Source organism: Arachis hypogaea, chromosome 15 (assembly GCF_003086295.3).
Source record: "Arachis hypogaea cultivar Tifrunner chromosome 15, arahy.Tifrunner.gnm2.J5K5, whole genome shotgun sequence".
Classification (NCBI taxonomy): Eukaryota; Viridiplantae; Streptophyta; class Magnoliopsida; order Fabales; family Fabaceae; genus Arachis; species Arachis hypogaea.
Window position 1 is genome coordinate 132,225,288 of NC_092050.1, and position 17,247 is coordinate 132,242,534.

Here is a 17,247-nt window from a genome sequence, read left to right on the forward strand (position 1 = left end):
GTCAGCTTTCCAACGCAACTAGAATCACATCAATCGGACATCTGTAGCTCAAGTTATAGCCCTTGGAAGGAGGCATGGTCATGCTGTGAGCGCCCAGATTTTAACTTAGCCAAAATTTTGCATTCCAAGCTCATTTTTCACTCTTGTAGCGCTCATCTCTCCAAGTGAGCTGAGCTTTGTGCTGATTGCCTATTTTCCTTTTATTTGGTCATGGGCCACGCTTTTAAAAGCATGGCCTAAGACTCCAAAGTGTGCTCCAATTTCAAAGTGTTTTCCAAAGCTCTTTTTTTTCTCCTTTTTAGCTTATTTTGTGCTTCTTTGCTTCTTTTTTCATCTTATTTCCTACATGATTTATAAAATTAAAAGATCAAGGAAATATACCAATTAAGTACAAAAGCATTCAATATTTAAGCACAAATCATTAATTTCTTGTATGAAAAAGCATAGAAAAACATGACATGGTGACATGTCATCAACGAGAAATATATCAGACCATCAACAGCCACTACAAGCCAGCCTACAAGATCGGCTGAAGACATTCCTCCTTCAACACCACAAGCACCTACAACAAACCAACTGCTCCATCAGATACTTGAAAGGTTGGATTGGCAGGAACACAAAGCAAAGCTAAGAGAGCGCCGTAACAAGCGCCGATTCACATACCTTAAGGAGCTACTTTTGGGAAACTACAAAGACCCAGATACCTCGGAATCCACCTCATTTACCAGCACAGGGAACCATGACGATCCCGATGGTGGAGATGCTGCTACCAGCCACCCTCTGTTTCTGACAGATGGCACCGAGGACGGTGCAAAGCCTTAAGTGTGGGGAGGTCGGTCAGTACCTGACTTTCGGAGGTAATTTCTTTTCCTTAAACACCAATAAAATAGGATTTTTAGTTAATTTTTCATTTAGGATAGGATAAATTGCATAGTAATAATTAGTTGCATGCATGTTCTACTTGATTGAAAATAATAAGTTTCTTCTAAGACCCTATTTTCTAAAAAATTTCACTAATTTAAATCAAAACCTTTGTGTAAACTTGTTTGAAGTTGTATTTGGAACATAGTTTAAAAAGCTAAGAATACACAACCTGTAAGATTTGAGCTTATTTATATGGTTACATTATTTAACCATAAATATTTTATTCTTGTGTGTTTACTTCTCTATGATTGTAATCTTATTTTGTTTCATCCTATATGTCCAATATTTAATATGTTATATGCATGCGTATGATTGAGGCCATTATTTGATTTTTGCTCACTTATCCCAAATAAGCCTACCCTTTAAATTACTTTTGTTAGCCACTTTGAGCCTCTTAATCCTATTTGTTCTATATTTTACTACATTACTAGCCTTAAGCAGAAAAGCAATTAAATATGCAAATTGAATCTTTGGTTAGCTTAAGATAGGATTTGTGTATTAATTGAGTATGGTAAAATTATGGGAACAAGGGATAATGAGGGAATGTGTTATTTTACTTTGATAAATAATGGGAATTTGGGTACCTACTCATGTGAGACTAGAAAAATTAAAAATCCATGTGCATTGATAATGTTATGTTTACTTTTATTCTAAAAAAAAAAAGAAAAAAATCCAAAAAAATATATATATTCAATAAATAAGTAAATAAATAAGGGGACAAAATTATCCCAATGCTAAGTTAGGATAAGGAAAAGATCAATGCATATGTGATAAAATTAAAGAAAAGTTGATGCATGAGTATGTAATGCAAAAGTGAAGACTATGGGTAGCTAGGCATGATTCTAGAGTTATATAGAGTGTATGTATGTTAGGTGAGAGCTTAGGTTAATTAAAGATTCAATTTATAAAGCTCACTTAGCCATATATATACCCTTACCCTTACCTTAGCCCCATTACAACCTTGAAAAAGACCTCATGATGTTTGCATTGGTATGTTAAATATTGTTGATTCGTTAGGTGAAGAACAATTTTTAGAGAGCATGATTAGAGAATAGTAGAGTGATTACCCTATACACCTGAGTGATTAGAGTGCATATACACTACCAGTAAGGGTTCAATGCTTAATTCTATGTTCCCTGCTTTCATGAGCTGTCTTCTTACAATGTTACCTGTATTTACTATATGAGTTGAGTTAGTGAAATCTAATTCATATTTGTCTTGAAGAGCTTATTTACTTTTGACCAAGTAGACAAGAAGCATATAGTTGCATTTACATATATACATAGGTTGCATTGCATTTCATGAGTTTCACATGTCCCTATTCATTTACTTTATCTCCTTCAACTAAGCATGATGACATGCTAATGTTTAAGTGTGGGGTGTAACACCCTCACTATCAGAAGTCACGCTTCCGGCTGTGCTACTCTGATAGCAAGGAGTATTACGATTACTTTACATACTAAATACTAAAATAGGAGCTTGTGACTCGACACTGTATCGCTGATTTCCTTAAAAACCGGAAATAAACACTTTATCTTAATAAAAATACAAACAGGCATAGATTCATATACAAGACTCCTTATATAATAACTCATAATATAATATACATATAAAACATACAATTCCTATCCCTCTTACAAATTTGTAATAACAAAGACGAGGGAATAAAATAATCTAATTAATACAACAACATATCAACCAAACACAGTATAACTCTTCTTAACGCTTCTTCATCCGGTTCCTGAAAAGGTAAAGCTATAGGGGGTGAGAACCTAACCACACGGTCTCACCACGGAGTTTCAAAGTTGTCATAAGAAGATATTCAATAAGAAAACTGTTTTCAGATTCTGTGATTATCATTGTCTTATAAATACTTCTAAAATTCAATAGTTAATCGTTTAAAACCTTTTCAAAGAGGCAGTGTTTAACATTTTCAGAAATTCAAAGTCTTTCCTTTCTCATAAGCAAATCTCAATCAGAAACCAACCACACAATCAAACAACACAGTCATTAATTCAGCACCAAGGTTCATTCTCAAATGTAGCACACCAGGACAAACACAGGCAAGACAAACAAGGAAAGCACAAGTAGGTAGCAGTTACAGCAAATTGTTCAAATAGCAGTTAAGAACAGTTTAGCAATTAGGCAAACCAAAACAAGTTCAAACCCAAGCAAAGCATACAAATGCATATGTGAAGTTTGCATATTGGTATGATGTATATATTTATGTATTATTTGTAAGTAGTGTAAACAGTACTATAATGGATGGATAGAAGTTTTGAATATTCGTTTTTTTTAAGTTTTAAACAGGCTCATGTTTTACTATTAAATATTTTAAAAAGTCGTCGTAATACTCGAGCTATCAGAGTGGCGCAGCCGGAAGCGTGACATTTTAATAGTTAGGGTGTTACATGGGGAGGTTGATAAACCATTATTTTATGATTCATATTGTGTTTAATTGTGTGGTTTTATCAATTCTTTACCCACTTATTCATATGATAAGCATGTATTTACAATTCCTTCCCAAAATTACTCCATGATTGGAAACTTGCTTCCCAGAGACTTTTAATTATGCAGTTTAATTCTCCTTTATCCCATTCAATGCCATGATTTGTGTGTTAAGTGTTTCAGGCTTTATAGGGCATGAATGGCTTGGAAATTGGAGAGGAGGCTTGCAAAAATGGAAGAAACACAAGAAACTAAGGAGATGACCAGCGAGCAATGACGCGAGCGCATGGCCCATGCGAACGCGCGAAATGAAGAATTCATAGCGACGCGGACGCGTGCCCGACGCGAACGCGTAGATTGGAGTCTGCACGCATGACGCGAACGCGTGGATGACGCGAACGCGTGACAAGAAAAATTGCTGCCTGACGCGAACGCATGGACGATGCGTACGCGTGACCTGCGCAATCTGCAAAAATAACAGAATACGTTGGGGGCGATTTCGGGCCGCTTTTTGACCCAGTTTTTGGCCCAGAAACACAGATTAAACCTAGGAAACATGTAGAGACTCAAAGAGGCATCCACACACATTGAGATTCATCACATTAGGATTACACTTAGTTTTAGATATGAGTTTTTAGAGTTGCGTTAGATTGATAGTTTATGTTTTGCCTGGGATTTTCGGATGCTGAAAGTCATTACCTCCGTTGAAGACATCACTTTAGTTTGTTTCCGTATTCCTTTATTTTTACTTAGTTACTCATTGACCTTATTCAATTAAGTATGTTACATTTTGAATTTATTAATATATGAAGTTATTTTTATTTTAATTAATTTTAATTCTCTATTTTATTTTAATCAATTATGTCTTCTCATATTTTTATGATTATTAATTTCATGTCAATGGAGTAGAATTTCTACTTGACATGGGGGTTAATTAAGAGGTGATACTTGAGTTGGAATGTTCAAGTGCTTAGTTAAACTGGACGTTGTTAGCTAACTTCATACTTACTAACACTAGACCTCCCCAAGGGAGAGGGCTAGGACCTGAGGGTAAAAGTTAGCACAATCACCATATCTTTCCTTATTTGGTAAGGGAAAATCGAGTGAGAACAACAACCTTTTTACACCACACTTGAGAAGATCCCAATAAGGATAGAAGTTCCGCTTAATTATTCCCCCAGTCAAGGCCTTTTATTCAGAATATCAATAATTATTTTCAGTTTATTTTTATTGCCTTAGTTCACAACTATTTTAATTACCCGTTATCAAATTCAACTTTCTGGAAATTTTCTGATTAATAAATTAGCACTCTTGCCTGCAACTCGTTGGGAGACGACCTGGGATTCATACTCCCAGTAATTTATTTCTAAAATTTGTGACAACCCTTTTTAAATTGGTGAGGCAGATCTTAGTTGGTTAAGAGCTATACGTGCAACGCTGTCTCTTAATTGAAATCTTTTAATTGGTTAACTTCTGCCACGCATCACCCCCCAAGCTTGTTTATCTCCATGTCTTTGGTGGCAAGCAAGTTTTGATCAACTGGGTTTTGTTTCGGTTGAGTTGTTGGTCGTTGGGCCCATTTTTGGTCTTGGGGGTCAAGGGGAGTCAAAGGAAGTCAAGAGTTTTCTGTCTCGTTTGGCGCATCATGTTTAATGAATCCCTTTGGTTTTTCGAGGCATTTACGGTTGTCACTTGGTTTACCCACTAAGTTAGTGGGCTTGGTGATATTATTTGGTTTTTGTTTTTGGGAACTGACGTTCTGTTGCCTCATCTTCTTTCGGTTTTTATCTTCGACTATGAATTCTATAGGTTAGTATTGTCTCCCACACTTACTGTTTTTTGCTTTTGTTATGGTGAAAGAGAAAGAGAAAAAGATGGCTGTTGAGGAGAAGAAAGATAACCCATATCATTAGGTTCATGATGATGTGAAAACTCGTTCTTCTTTGTATGTTGATTCGGCATCCATGCATAAACTAGAAAGTCTGAAAGTTGTGAGAGAGGGTTCTGGTGTGGGTGTGCAGTTGCTTCCCTATTCAACTGATGATAGGGTTTGCAAAAGTAGCGGGAATTGGGAATATTTTTACATGTATACTCCATGTTTCACGGAGTTAGGTGTTAAGTTACCTTTCTCTGCCTTCGAGTGTGACTTGTTGACCCAACTAAACTGTGCGCCTTCTCAACTACACCCAAATTCATGGGCCTTCCTTCGTGCTTTTCAGTGCTTAATGGAGTTCCTATCTTTTCCTTGTTCCCTTCCTCTATTCTTTTCGTTGTTTCAGTCTAAAGGGGTTAGGAAAGGGTTGTGGATTTGTCTGAGTAGTTTTTCTGGTCGTTCCCTTTTCTTGCTTTTTAAATCTTCTTTCAAAAACTTTAAATCTTTGTTTGTTAAGGTTCGGTCGCTGGAGGCCGAGTATCCATTTTATCTGGATGACAAGCTCATAGAAAGGTTTCCCTTGAACTGGTGTTCCGAGCCATGTCAGATCTTAAAGGCTACCGAGCGAAGTGAGGATGAGCATTGCCTTCTAGAGTTTCTGATTGAGTGTTTTGCTGATGGGGTGTGTTTATCAATCCCCGACCTTCTTCGTTTGCATGATGCAGGTGATAGTGAGGGTTTGAAAGCTTACATAGGTAACGATGGTTACTGTACTGTCTGTTGTGTATTTATTTTGTTTATTTGACTGTTCTTCCTTTTGCAGGTGGGCGAGCTCCTCTTCTTGATCCCTCTCGATTCCAATCTTTTTTGAAGAAGAAAAAGGAGAAGGATGCTGGGGTTTCTGGGGTTCTCAAGGATGGTGGTGGCGAGGTGGCTCAATCCACTGCCCATCCCGCGTCGTCACATAAGAAAAAGAGAGATGAAACGGATCAGTCTCTGGAGGTTATTTCCGAATGTGATAAGGATATTGCGGGAGGTGCTAGGTCTGCATTTGATCGGCAAAGGCGACTTCACGGGTTCATACCAGGGACGAGCACTCATTCTCTGTGGAGTGACCAGTTTCCCATAGCCGAGCTCTCTGATAGGGTTTCTTAATACCCTGGCGATATGCTCATGACTCGTCGTATTGGGATGGAGGGTATGGGAAAGTTTATTCAGGTTAGCCTCTGTGTTTATTTATTCTATTTCTTTTTGCCCTCTAATGTTACTGCCGTTGTTTATGTGTTTTCGTGTTGCCATTAATAGATTGTTGCTTCACGCTTGATGTGCGTTGGTCGTACTATCGAATTGATCAGAGCTGAGCAGCAAGCAAGTGCGGGGAGAGCTGCCGAGCTGGAGAAGTTGTTGAAGGATAAAGATACTGTAATGGAGAAGGCTTTGAAGGAGAAGGACGAGGCGATTGCGGATGTGACATTGAAGCTGAAGTCGTCTGAGGACGAGGTTAATCGTTTCAGGGATTAGATTCGGCTCCTCCAGTCTGACATCAAGGATAGTAACTTGGCTAAAGGTCAGCTGACTTCCCGAGTTCACGAATTGGAGGAGTTGGGTATGAAAATGTTTGCTTCTGGTTTCGATCGAGCTGTTAGTTAGATTGCCGCTTTGGCACCTGATTTGATTGTTCTTGGATGGACGTGACGAAGGTCGTTATTGATGGGAAGTTAGTGGTGGATGGCACAGTGGATGACCATGACGAGAACGCCCCTCCTCATTGAGTTGTTTTTTATTTATGTGTTTGGACATGTTTTGTTTGTAATGATGACTTATTTTGTTTTTGTTTGGCCGAGTTATAGTCGGTTTGATGTTTTTGTGAACACTTGGTTCTTGTTTTGACTTAAGTTATGCATTGACTGTGGTTAGGTCACCTTGATGATATAGTTATTTTGATAGAATGGTGTATTAAAAAGTAGTCTAAGATAGGTGAACAAATAATCGGTTGCATTTGTTTGATTTGGGTGTCTGGCCTCATTAAAACCCTCCTTAGGTAAAAACCCATTTTGGGATAAAAAAAAAAACCTCTAAGGGAAAAAAGAGTACCTTCATTCGCAAAATGTACAATTTTATGATCTGTATAACTTTAGTGAAGAGATGTTCCAATTCCCTGAAATTGGATTGCCTTGTAATGTTTGTAGCTGGTAAGCCCCATTCTGAGCACTCTGGATACTCGGAATGGTCCCTCCCAATTTGCGGAGAGCTTTCCATGTGAAGGAGGTCGTCTGGCTTTCTCTGTTCGTCTGAGGACTAAGTCACCCTCCTCGAATGTCCTCGGCACCACCTTCTTATTATGCTTTCTTTCTGCCAGTTGTTTCTGGGCTCTCTGCTTAATGGCGGCGATTTTCCTGTCTTCTTCTGCGAGGTCAAGCTCGGTGTTTCTTGCGTTTGTGTTATGTAGTTCGTCGTATAGTTCGGTTCTCAATGTGGGAATTCCGACCTCTACCGGGATTAACGCCTCCGACCCATAGACTAGTTTGAAGGGTGTTTCGCCCGTGGTGGTTTGTATTGTGGTGTTGTAGCTCCACAATACTTCTGGAATTAGCTCCGCCCATTCTCCTTTCGCATTATCGAGCTTTTTCTTTATTGCCTGCATTATAACTCGGTTAGCAGCCTCGGCTTGCCCATTAGTTTGTGGGTGTTCGACCAGCTAAAATGATGCTGTATATTAAAATTACTTAGAAATGAGCCGAGCTTATTATCTGTGAATTGCCTACCATTGTCTGATATTATTTCCTTTGGTATTCTGAATCGACATATGATGTTTTTCCAAATGAAAGATCGTACCTTTTCGGCCGTTATTCTTACTAATGGTTGTGCCTCTATCCATTTGGAGAAATAGTCTATTGATACTAGGAGAAATTTTACCTGGCCTGGTGCTACTGGAAATGGGCCGAGAATGTCGAGCCCCCATCTGTGAAAGGGCCAGCTTACCTCCATGTTGTGTAATACCTCGGCGGGCTTCGTAGAGATGGCTGCGTGCTTCTGACATTTGTCACATGTCTTTACTTTTGTTATGCAATCCCTTTTCATGGTCGGCCAGTAGTATCCTGTTCGGACGATCTTTGCGGCGAGGGATCGTCCTCCGATGTGGTTTCCACACACGCCCTCATGAACCTCGTCCATTACCTCTTTTGCTTCGTCTTTGTCTAGGCATTTTAGTAATGCTTGTGAGAAGCCGCACCTGTATAGTTCTCCCGCTATGTTTGTGTAGAGACTCGCCTTTCGTTTGAAGTGTTGTGGGTTAAGTTCGTCTCTTGGTATGATACCTGCATTGATGTATTCAAGGAAAGGTGTTCTCCAATCGTGGAGATGGTCAATGCTTGTTATAGATAGTATTTCAATGCTAGGTTTTTTGAGTGTGAGTTGTGATAAAGCCGATGTTTGTGTGTCTGTTCTAGTGGCAGCAAGTTTAGATAGTATGTCTACTCTAATGTTCTTTTCTCTATGCACATGTAATGTTATGAATGAATTGAACTTTGAAATGAGATCCGTTGCTTTGAGCCAGTACTTCTCAAGCAAGGGATCTTTTACCTGGAATTCTCCTCGGATTTGTCGAACCACCAAGAGGGAATTGCAATATGCTGTCAGGCTATGTACCTGGAGATTGAGGGCGAGCTTTAGCCCTGCTATGAGTGCTTCGTACTCGGCCTAATTGTTACTTGCCGAGAAGTTGAACTGGAGGGATTGCTCAGCTATCACCTTGTCTCCTTCTTTAAGGACTATCCTAGCTCCGCTTCCTCCTCGGCTTGACGCCCCATCGACGTGAAGTTCCCATGGCTTGTTGTGGTGGTGTTCGTCAGGTGTTAGCTCGGAAATGAAGTCTGCTAGGATTTGTGCCTTCAGGGCCGGCCTTAACTGGAATTGGATATCGAACTCGGAGAGCTCAACAGACTATTTGGTTAGTCGTCCAGCCAGTTCTGGTTTGGTCAATATCTGCCTTAATGGTTGATTTGTTCTTACAATTATTGTGTGGCTTTGGAAGTAGTGCCTGAGCCTTCTTGCTGTTACTACTAGTGCTAAGGCCAGCTGCTCTATTCTCGGATATCTTTGTTCTGTTTGTTGCATGACTCTGCTGACGAAATACACTGGCCGTTGTATTTTTCCTGTCTCAATGACAAGAGCCGAGCTTATAGAGTAATTGGAAGCGGACAAATATAAATATAAAGGTTTACCGTCCTCTGGTCTTTGCAGTACTGGTGGTGATGATAAGAAGGCTTTGAGTTCGATGAATGCTGTCTCACACTCTTTTGTCCACTCGAACCTTTTATTCTTTGATATCGTCTGGAAGAAGTGATAAGATCGGTTTGACGCTGCCGGTAAGAATCGGGACAGAGCCGCTACCCTTCTTGCCAACTGTTGCACCTCCTTTATTGTTCTAGGGCTTGCCATGTTGAGTACTGCGTCACATTTTTCAGGATTTGCCTCGATTTCCCGTGATGTCAGCATGAATCCGAGGAATTTGCCTCCTTGCACCCCAAAGGCGCATTTCTCTGGGTTTAGTCTCATGTTGTATGCTCGGATTCGCTTAAATATTTCTCTGAGGTCATCGTAGTGGGACCTATTCGGGGTAGTTTTGGTGACCATATCATCAACGTAGATCTCTATGTTCTGACCTATTTGGTCACGGAAGACCTTGTCCATTAAGCGCTGGTATGTTGCACCTGCGTTCTTTAGACCAAATGGCATTACTTTGTAACAAAAATTTCCATGTTCAGTTATGAAGGCTGTTTTGCTTTAGTCTTCTGGGTGCATGAGAATCTGGTTGTAACCAGAGTATGCATCCATGAAGCTTAAGCTTTTGAAGCTTGATGCATTGTCCACAAGCTTGTCAATGCTTGGCAAAGGGTATGCATCTTTAGGACATGCCTTGTTCAAATCTGTAAAGTCGACGCACATGTGCCATCTACCTGAGTTTTTTCTTACCATTACCACGTTAGATAGCCATGTGGTAAATCGGATTTCTTTAATGAAGTTTGCACTGAGAAGCTTTCTAGTCTCTTCTAGGGCTGCCTTTGATTTTTCTGCTCCGAGATTCCTCTTTTTCTGAGCTATAGGCCGGACTGCTTTGTCAGTGGCGAGTTTGTGGCAGATGATGTTTGGGTCTATCTCTGGCATATCTGCCGGAGTCCAAGCGAAGAGGTCGGCATTGGCTTGTAACACCCTTATAAGTTCTGTTCTTTCTTGTCCTTGGAGCGCTTGGCCGATGTATGTGACATGCTCCGATTTGGACGTCAGCGGAACCTTCTGGAGCTCGTCCGCTGGCTGAGGTCTTTCTCTGGTGTCTTCTCTGGGGTCAAGATCTGCTAGGGATAATACCTTGTTTGTGCTGTGAATTGCTTTGACTTCTTGTTGGAACTCTTGTCTTGTGGCCGACCTTTTCAGGCTTGCGTTATAGCATTGTCGAGCTTGTTGGCAGTCTGAGTGGAGTGTAGCTATCCTGCCGTCCTGTGCCTGAAATTTAACACATAGATAAAGAGTAGATACTACTGCCCTGAACATATTCAGAGCAGGTCTTTTGAGAATAATATTGTAAGGGCTTGGGCAGTCAACTATTAGATATTGTATATCAATAGTTCATGACAATGAGTCCTCTCCCATCATCGTTTTTAACCATATGTAACCTTTAATTGAGACTCTTTCTCCGGAGAACCCTACTAGTTCTCCAGATGAGGGTTGCATGAGTTTTTCAGATAATTTCATTTTTAAGAAAGTAGAGTGAAAAAGAACATCTGCACTGCTACCTGGGTCCAAAAGGACTTTTCTTACCAGTAACTCGCCTGTTTGGATGGAAATTACCACTGGATCGTCCGAGTTTGGTGCCGCAGAGCATATATCTGTCTGGATGAAAGTAATATTGAGGTCGGGCACACTTTTATTGTTTTGTGGTGTTGTTCCTTCGATTGCTAGCATTGCGCGGTAGCTTCATTTTCGCACCGAAGTCGTTTCACCTCCCCCGGCGAATCTTCCGGATATACAATTTATGATGCTTTGGGGGGAGTGTTGTTTGACCATTTGTTGTCCTTCTTGTGCCCTGTAGCTTGATGACGTTCTTCTCGGTCCTTGTTACCTTCTTTGTACCTTCTTTCTTCAATATATTTGTCAAGGAGGCCTTGCCGATCTAGTCTCTCTAGCAGATCTTTAGCTATCACGCATTCGTCAGTTGTGTGTCCATACTTCTGATGGAAAGCGTAGTGTTTGCTTTTGTCGATGAATCGCTGGTCCTGGTAGCTTCCTGCCCTTGCTGGTGGTTTTATGATTTTGGCGCTGAGGATTTCTTTAATTATCTTTTCCCTCTTTGTGTTGAATTTGGTGTAGTTGTCGAATTTTGGGGTCAGTCTGAAGGGTTTTTTGGAGTCTTTGATATTTGCCGACCTTGTGGCTCTGTCATCCTTTTTCTTTGGTTGTTTTCTCTCCGTTCTTTTGGCTTCGCAGAGCTCTTCAATCTCCATCTGTCCTGCTGCCCTTTCTCGGAATTCTTCCAAAGTCTTCGGCTTAGTTACCGCGATTGTCTCTTTGAATTTTCCGGGTCGGAGTCCGGCCTTCAGGGCATGCAGGTGGACGGCAGGATCCAGATCGGGTATCTCCATTGTTGTTTCTGCAAATCTGGTCAGATAGTCTTTCAAGCTTTCTTGGGGACCTTGGCGGATGGTGCCGAGGTAGTCTGATCCGTGTACATATATCCGTGCTGCAGCGAAGTAGTCTATGAAGGATTTTGCCAGTTCTTCAAAAGAAGATATCGAACCTGCAGGTAGTTTTGAAAACCAAAGTAGCGCAGCGCCGTCAAGGTAAGTAGGGAAAGCTCTGCAAAGAACAGGTTCATTATTAGGGCCATTAAAGAACATCATAGATTGAAATTTCTTAATATGAGGCCGGGGGTCACCAATCCCCTTATATGGCTCGAGTGAAGAAGGCAGTGTGAAATTTTTTGGCATCTGGTAATTGGTGATTTCCTCAGAGAACGGGTTGTCCAAGGTCAGTTTCTCCTTTGGTGGGTTGACACTTAGTAGGTTTGCGTTGCCTTTTCCTTTGGAACCATTCTCCTCACATTTACTAGCGTTGTTTTGGGTGGATAGTTCGGCAAGTCTTTTGACTTCAGCTTGCAGCTCGGCCATCTGGGCCATGAGTTCGGCCTGAGTGAGTTGGTGGACTCCATTATCGGCCATGTTCGAAGGTTGAGAAATCCTGCGTAAAAAAGAAATGCCAAGTGCGATATAAAAAGGTAATGGGGTTAAATTAACTTTCGGGCCCCACGATAGGCGCCAAATGTTTCGTCCAGAGTGAGCCGAGGTATTCAATGCCTAGGTCGGCTGCTTGACTTCCGGGAGGAGCTATGTCTCGTCCAGGGAGTAGTGTTATAAGGAAACCTCGGCCTCTTGAAACACGATGGCGGGAGTACCTGCAAAGAGCACTCCAACGCTCAAGTAAGAATGAGAATTATCCGAGAATAAATGAAATAAACTAGAGCGAGTATGTGTAACCTGAGCCTTTGTGAGTTTGCTTGGTTCTGTTTTATAGACGATTGTGGGTTTATATTGTTGGGTTTGTTCCGATATTCTTGGTGAGTTCCGTTTGTTAGTAACGGGCTGAAGATAGGATCTGACTTGCGTGTGACTCAGGGGCGCAGGTACATAGAAGAAAAGGGGGTCAATGCCCCCCCCCAAATTTTAGTTTTTAGTTTAAAAAAAAATTAATCTAGTCCCCCCCCCCTTTCTTTATTTCCCAGCCCTCCCCCCCCCCCTCTCTTTTTGTTCTATCTTTTCCAAACTCTCCCCCCCCCTTAATTCCTATAAAAAAAACCCAGCCCAATAGCCCATTCCCTATCCTTTTTTTATTTCCCAACCCCTATCCCTTTTTTTAATTCTCAACGTACAATCATTCTCCAATCTCCATCCCCTTTTTTTATTTCCCCAGCATACAACAGTTTCTCTCTCTTCCACTTTTCGCTTTGGCTTTCCAAAATTTCAGGTAACAATTTTTTCTATTCTTCTTCTTCTTTATCTCTTTAATTTTCTTATCTTTTACAGTTTTACCTCTTTAACTCTTATTTTTTTTATTTTTTGCAGATTAAAAAAAGATAGTAGTTTAACAAGTAATTTTTCACTCCTCTTTCTCAAAAAAAGGTTCTATTTTTATTCTTTTTTATATATTTAGTTATTTACTTAATTAGTTAATTTATTATTATTTGTTAATTAAGTTTATGTTATTATATGTTAGTTTGTATATTTAGTTTTTTTTATTAGTTAACTATTTAATTACAATTTTATATTATTTATACTAGGATGTTAGTATTATTGTTCTGAATTTTAATATTTTATTTTATATTGAAATATAATTTTTATATTTTATAAAGATTTAGACTGTAATTTACACTTTTTGCTAAATATATTTTTAATTATAGGAACTTATTTGGCCATTTGAATTATGAGTAAGTTCAAAACCATTGATACATTTTTTAAAAGAAAAGATCAAGAGAATGAAGATGCTTCTACTATTACTACTCCAATACTTGAGGGGTCATCAAATTTTATTACTTCAAGTTCTTCATTGAATAGCTCAAAGCGTCCACGACTTCTTCCAAATCAACTGGATATTTTTCGTTTGGAAAGAGATCCTGGAATGCGACCAATGATTTGGAAGTTTCCTCCAAATAAAAGAGATGAAATCCGTCGGGCTTATATTAAAGTTGGGCCAAATCAACCAATTCTTGGTAATTATCCATTTTCTGGTGATAAAAGTCATCGTCGCTTTCAAGCTTCATGGTTTAAATTGTTTCCATCTTGGTTAGAATATTCTATAGAAGATGATGCTATATATTGTTTTCCGTGCTTTCTTTTTGCTAAGGAACCTTCAATCAATACGGGTTCAAATGCTTTTATTGAGAATGGTTTCAGGAATTGGAAGAAAGTAAATAGTGGAAAAGAATGTGCTCTTCTGAATCACATTGGCAAAGGTCCTAACTCATTCCATCATAAGGCACTGAAATCATGTGATGATTTGATGAAACAATCACAACATATTGAGAGACTTCTTCATAAGCAAACATCAGAAGAGATTGAAAAGAATCGAATTCGACTAGGAGCATCTATAGATTGCATTAGATGGTTGACATTTCAAGGTTGTGCATACAGAGGACATGATGAAAGCCAAAGTTCAAGCAACAGAGGTAACTTTTTGGAAATGTTGAAATTTTTGGGATCTTACAATGAAAGAGTGAAAAAGAACGTTTTGGAAAATGCTCCAAAAAATGCTAAATATACTTCAAATGATGTCCAAAAAGAAATTCTACATATTCTTGCTACTAAGGTGAGAAATTCAATTAGAGAAGAGATTGGAGATGCCAAATTTTGTATTATTGTTGATGAAGCTAGAGATGAATCTAAAAATGAGCAAATGGCCATTGTTTTGAGATTTGTTACTCTAGATGGTTTTGTTAAAGAGAGATTTTTTGATCTTGTGCATGTCATTGATACTTGTGCAACAACTTTAAAGAAAGAATTGATTTCTGTCCTTTCTCATTATAATCTCCAAGTTGAAAATATTAGGGGTCAATGGTATGATGGTGCTAGCAACATGCGGGGTGAGTGGAATGGTTTGCAAGCTGTTTCTTAAAGATTCTCCACAAGCATACTATGTGCATTGTTTTGCTCATAGGTTACAATTAGCATTGGTGGCAGCTTCAAGAGAGGTACTTCAAATTCATGAATTTTTTACTCAATTAAACTCTATTGTCACTATTGTTAGTGCTTCTTCAAAAAGACATGATCAATTACAAGAAGCTCAAGCAATTGAAAATGCAAACTTGGTTGCTCAAAATGAATTAGAAACAGGCAAAGGTGCGAATCAAATAAGCACTTTACAAAGAGTTGGGGATACTCGATGGAGCTCTCACTTTAATTCTATTTGCAGTTTGGTAAAAATATTTACTGCTACCAATATTGTTCTCAATAATATCATTGAAGACGGGACAACTTATGCACAAAGAGGTTAGGCTTATGGTGTTAGTAAAATATTATTGTCATTTGAATTTGTTTTCACTTTGCACTTGATGAAAGAGATTATGGGAATCACTAATGTTTGATGAAAGAGATTATGGGAATCACTAATGTTCTTTGCCAAGCACTGCAACAACAATCTCAAGATATTCTTAATGCAATGCATGTTGTTTCTACATCAAAATTACTTCTTCAACAATTAAGAGATGGTGGATGGTGCAATTTTCTTGCAAATGTTAAAGATTTTTATGAAAAACATGAAATTGAAGTCCCTAATATGAGTGCACAATATGTTTTTGGAAGAGGTCGATCTCGTCAACCAAGTGTGACAGTTGAGCATCATTATCGAATAGATGTATTCTTGTCAACAATTGACTCTCAAATACAAGAGTTGAATAGTAGATTTAATGAGCAAACAATAGAGCTTTTGACTTTGAGTTGTGCTTTGGATCCTAAGGACAATTTCAAATCATTTAATATTGAAGAAATCAGCAAGTTAGCAGAGAAGTTTTATCCCCTTGACTTTCCTTCTAATGAGCTAAATATTTTGAAATCTCAGTTGCAACATTATCAGCATGATATACCAAATCATTTGAAAGGCATTGGTACACTTTCTGAATTGTGCAACAAATTGCAAGAAACGGGAAAATCAAGAACTTATCACATGGTTGATAGATTAATACGTCTTGTTTTGACTCTACCAGTGTCTACAGCAACAACAGAAAGAGCTTTTTCAGCAATGAAAATTGTTAAGACAAGACTCCGAAGTAAGATGGCTGATGAATTTCTTGCAGACAATTTGGTCATCTATATAGAAAAAGAATTAGCAGCTATTTTCGACACAAATTCAATTATAGATGATTTTGAAAATAGAAAAAAACGTCGAATAGCCTTTTCATGATACAAAATTGTAAGTGGTAATTTTATATATTATTGTCTTACTTTGATTGAGATTAGATATTTATTTTTTTTTAATTTTATCAATAGAAATAGTAATATAAAATATAACACCGCCCCCTCTAAATAGTTAGCCTAGCTCCGCCCCTAGTGTGACTGTGATCAAGTTACGTTTGAGGTCTGCTCTTAGTGCCGAAATATTTGGTCGGTTAGCTGAGAAGGATAGCTGCCGAATTTTTAGAGATACACATCAGCTACATTTATTTTATTTATTAAAATAAAAAATTCTAGTTGTTGTCGTTCTAGCAGTGCTAATTGCGTTATCATGGTATGTTAAAACTTAAAAAGCATCGGAAAAATAAAATAGTAAGTGTGGTCAATATAAGAAAAAATACAAAATTAATTTTAGAAAATAAAACTATAATTAAACACAAAAATCGAAGAATGTCAATGTGCTTTGATTGGGTACCAACCTTGTGGATATTTTAGCATTTATTATAAATTTTCTTTTGGATTACAAATATTTTAGCATTCGAAAAATCAAGGAGTTCTTTTTTTTAATGTATTTCAAGAATTTGTTTTGGTAAGTTTTATGAACAAGAATTTTTTAAATAATTTTTTTTAAAAGATAAAAATAATTTTATGTTTAGATATTCTATGTAAAAATAATTTTTTTATCTAATAATTATATTTAAGTATAATAATATAAAAGTTTTTGTTATTTATTTATTATGTTTAAAATATTTTTATAAGTAAAAAAAATCTTTAAAAAAATATAAATTATGACTTTTAAAAGAAGATATTTTTTATTTTTTGTGTTTTTATTTTAGGATTTAACTAATATATACTCTATAAAACTATTACTAAAGATTTTTTTATTGTAAAATAAAAATATTTTTTTATTGACTGTTTTTAACCGCAACTTCTTTATGCAGTTGGTCTAGTGATTGAACAAACGATGTGTTTTGCAATCCAATTTCATCTAATTTGATACGATTTAGATCATATGGGTATATGTTTATTTTTTTCAATTAATCCAATTTTATTTAAATAATTTAAAAT

General features: G+C 38.0%; 2 protein-coding genes across 2 annotated transcripts; one reads left to right on the top strand and one right to left on the bottom strand.

Annotated features, from left to right (window-relative positions):
• Window positions 1-11,274: 11,274 nt before the first annotated feature.
• LOC112748931 (uncharacterized) lies at window positions 11,275-12,459 on the bottom strand. The gene has a single exon (XM_025797184.1). It carries the CDS (start codon window positions 12,457-12,459, stop codon window positions 11,275-11,277), a length of 1,185 nt encoding a protein of 394 aa, XP_025652969.1.
• Window positions 12,460-13,717: 1,258 nt separating this feature from the next.
• On the top strand, window positions 13,718-14,905 carry LOC112748933 (uncharacterized). Its single transcript, XM_025797185.1, has one exon. The coding sequence runs from the start codon at window positions 13,718-13,720 to the stop codon at window positions 14,903-14,905; it is 1,188 nt and encodes a 395-aa protein (XP_025652970.1).
• The last annotated feature ends 2,342 nt before the right edge of the window (window positions 14,906-17,247 follow it).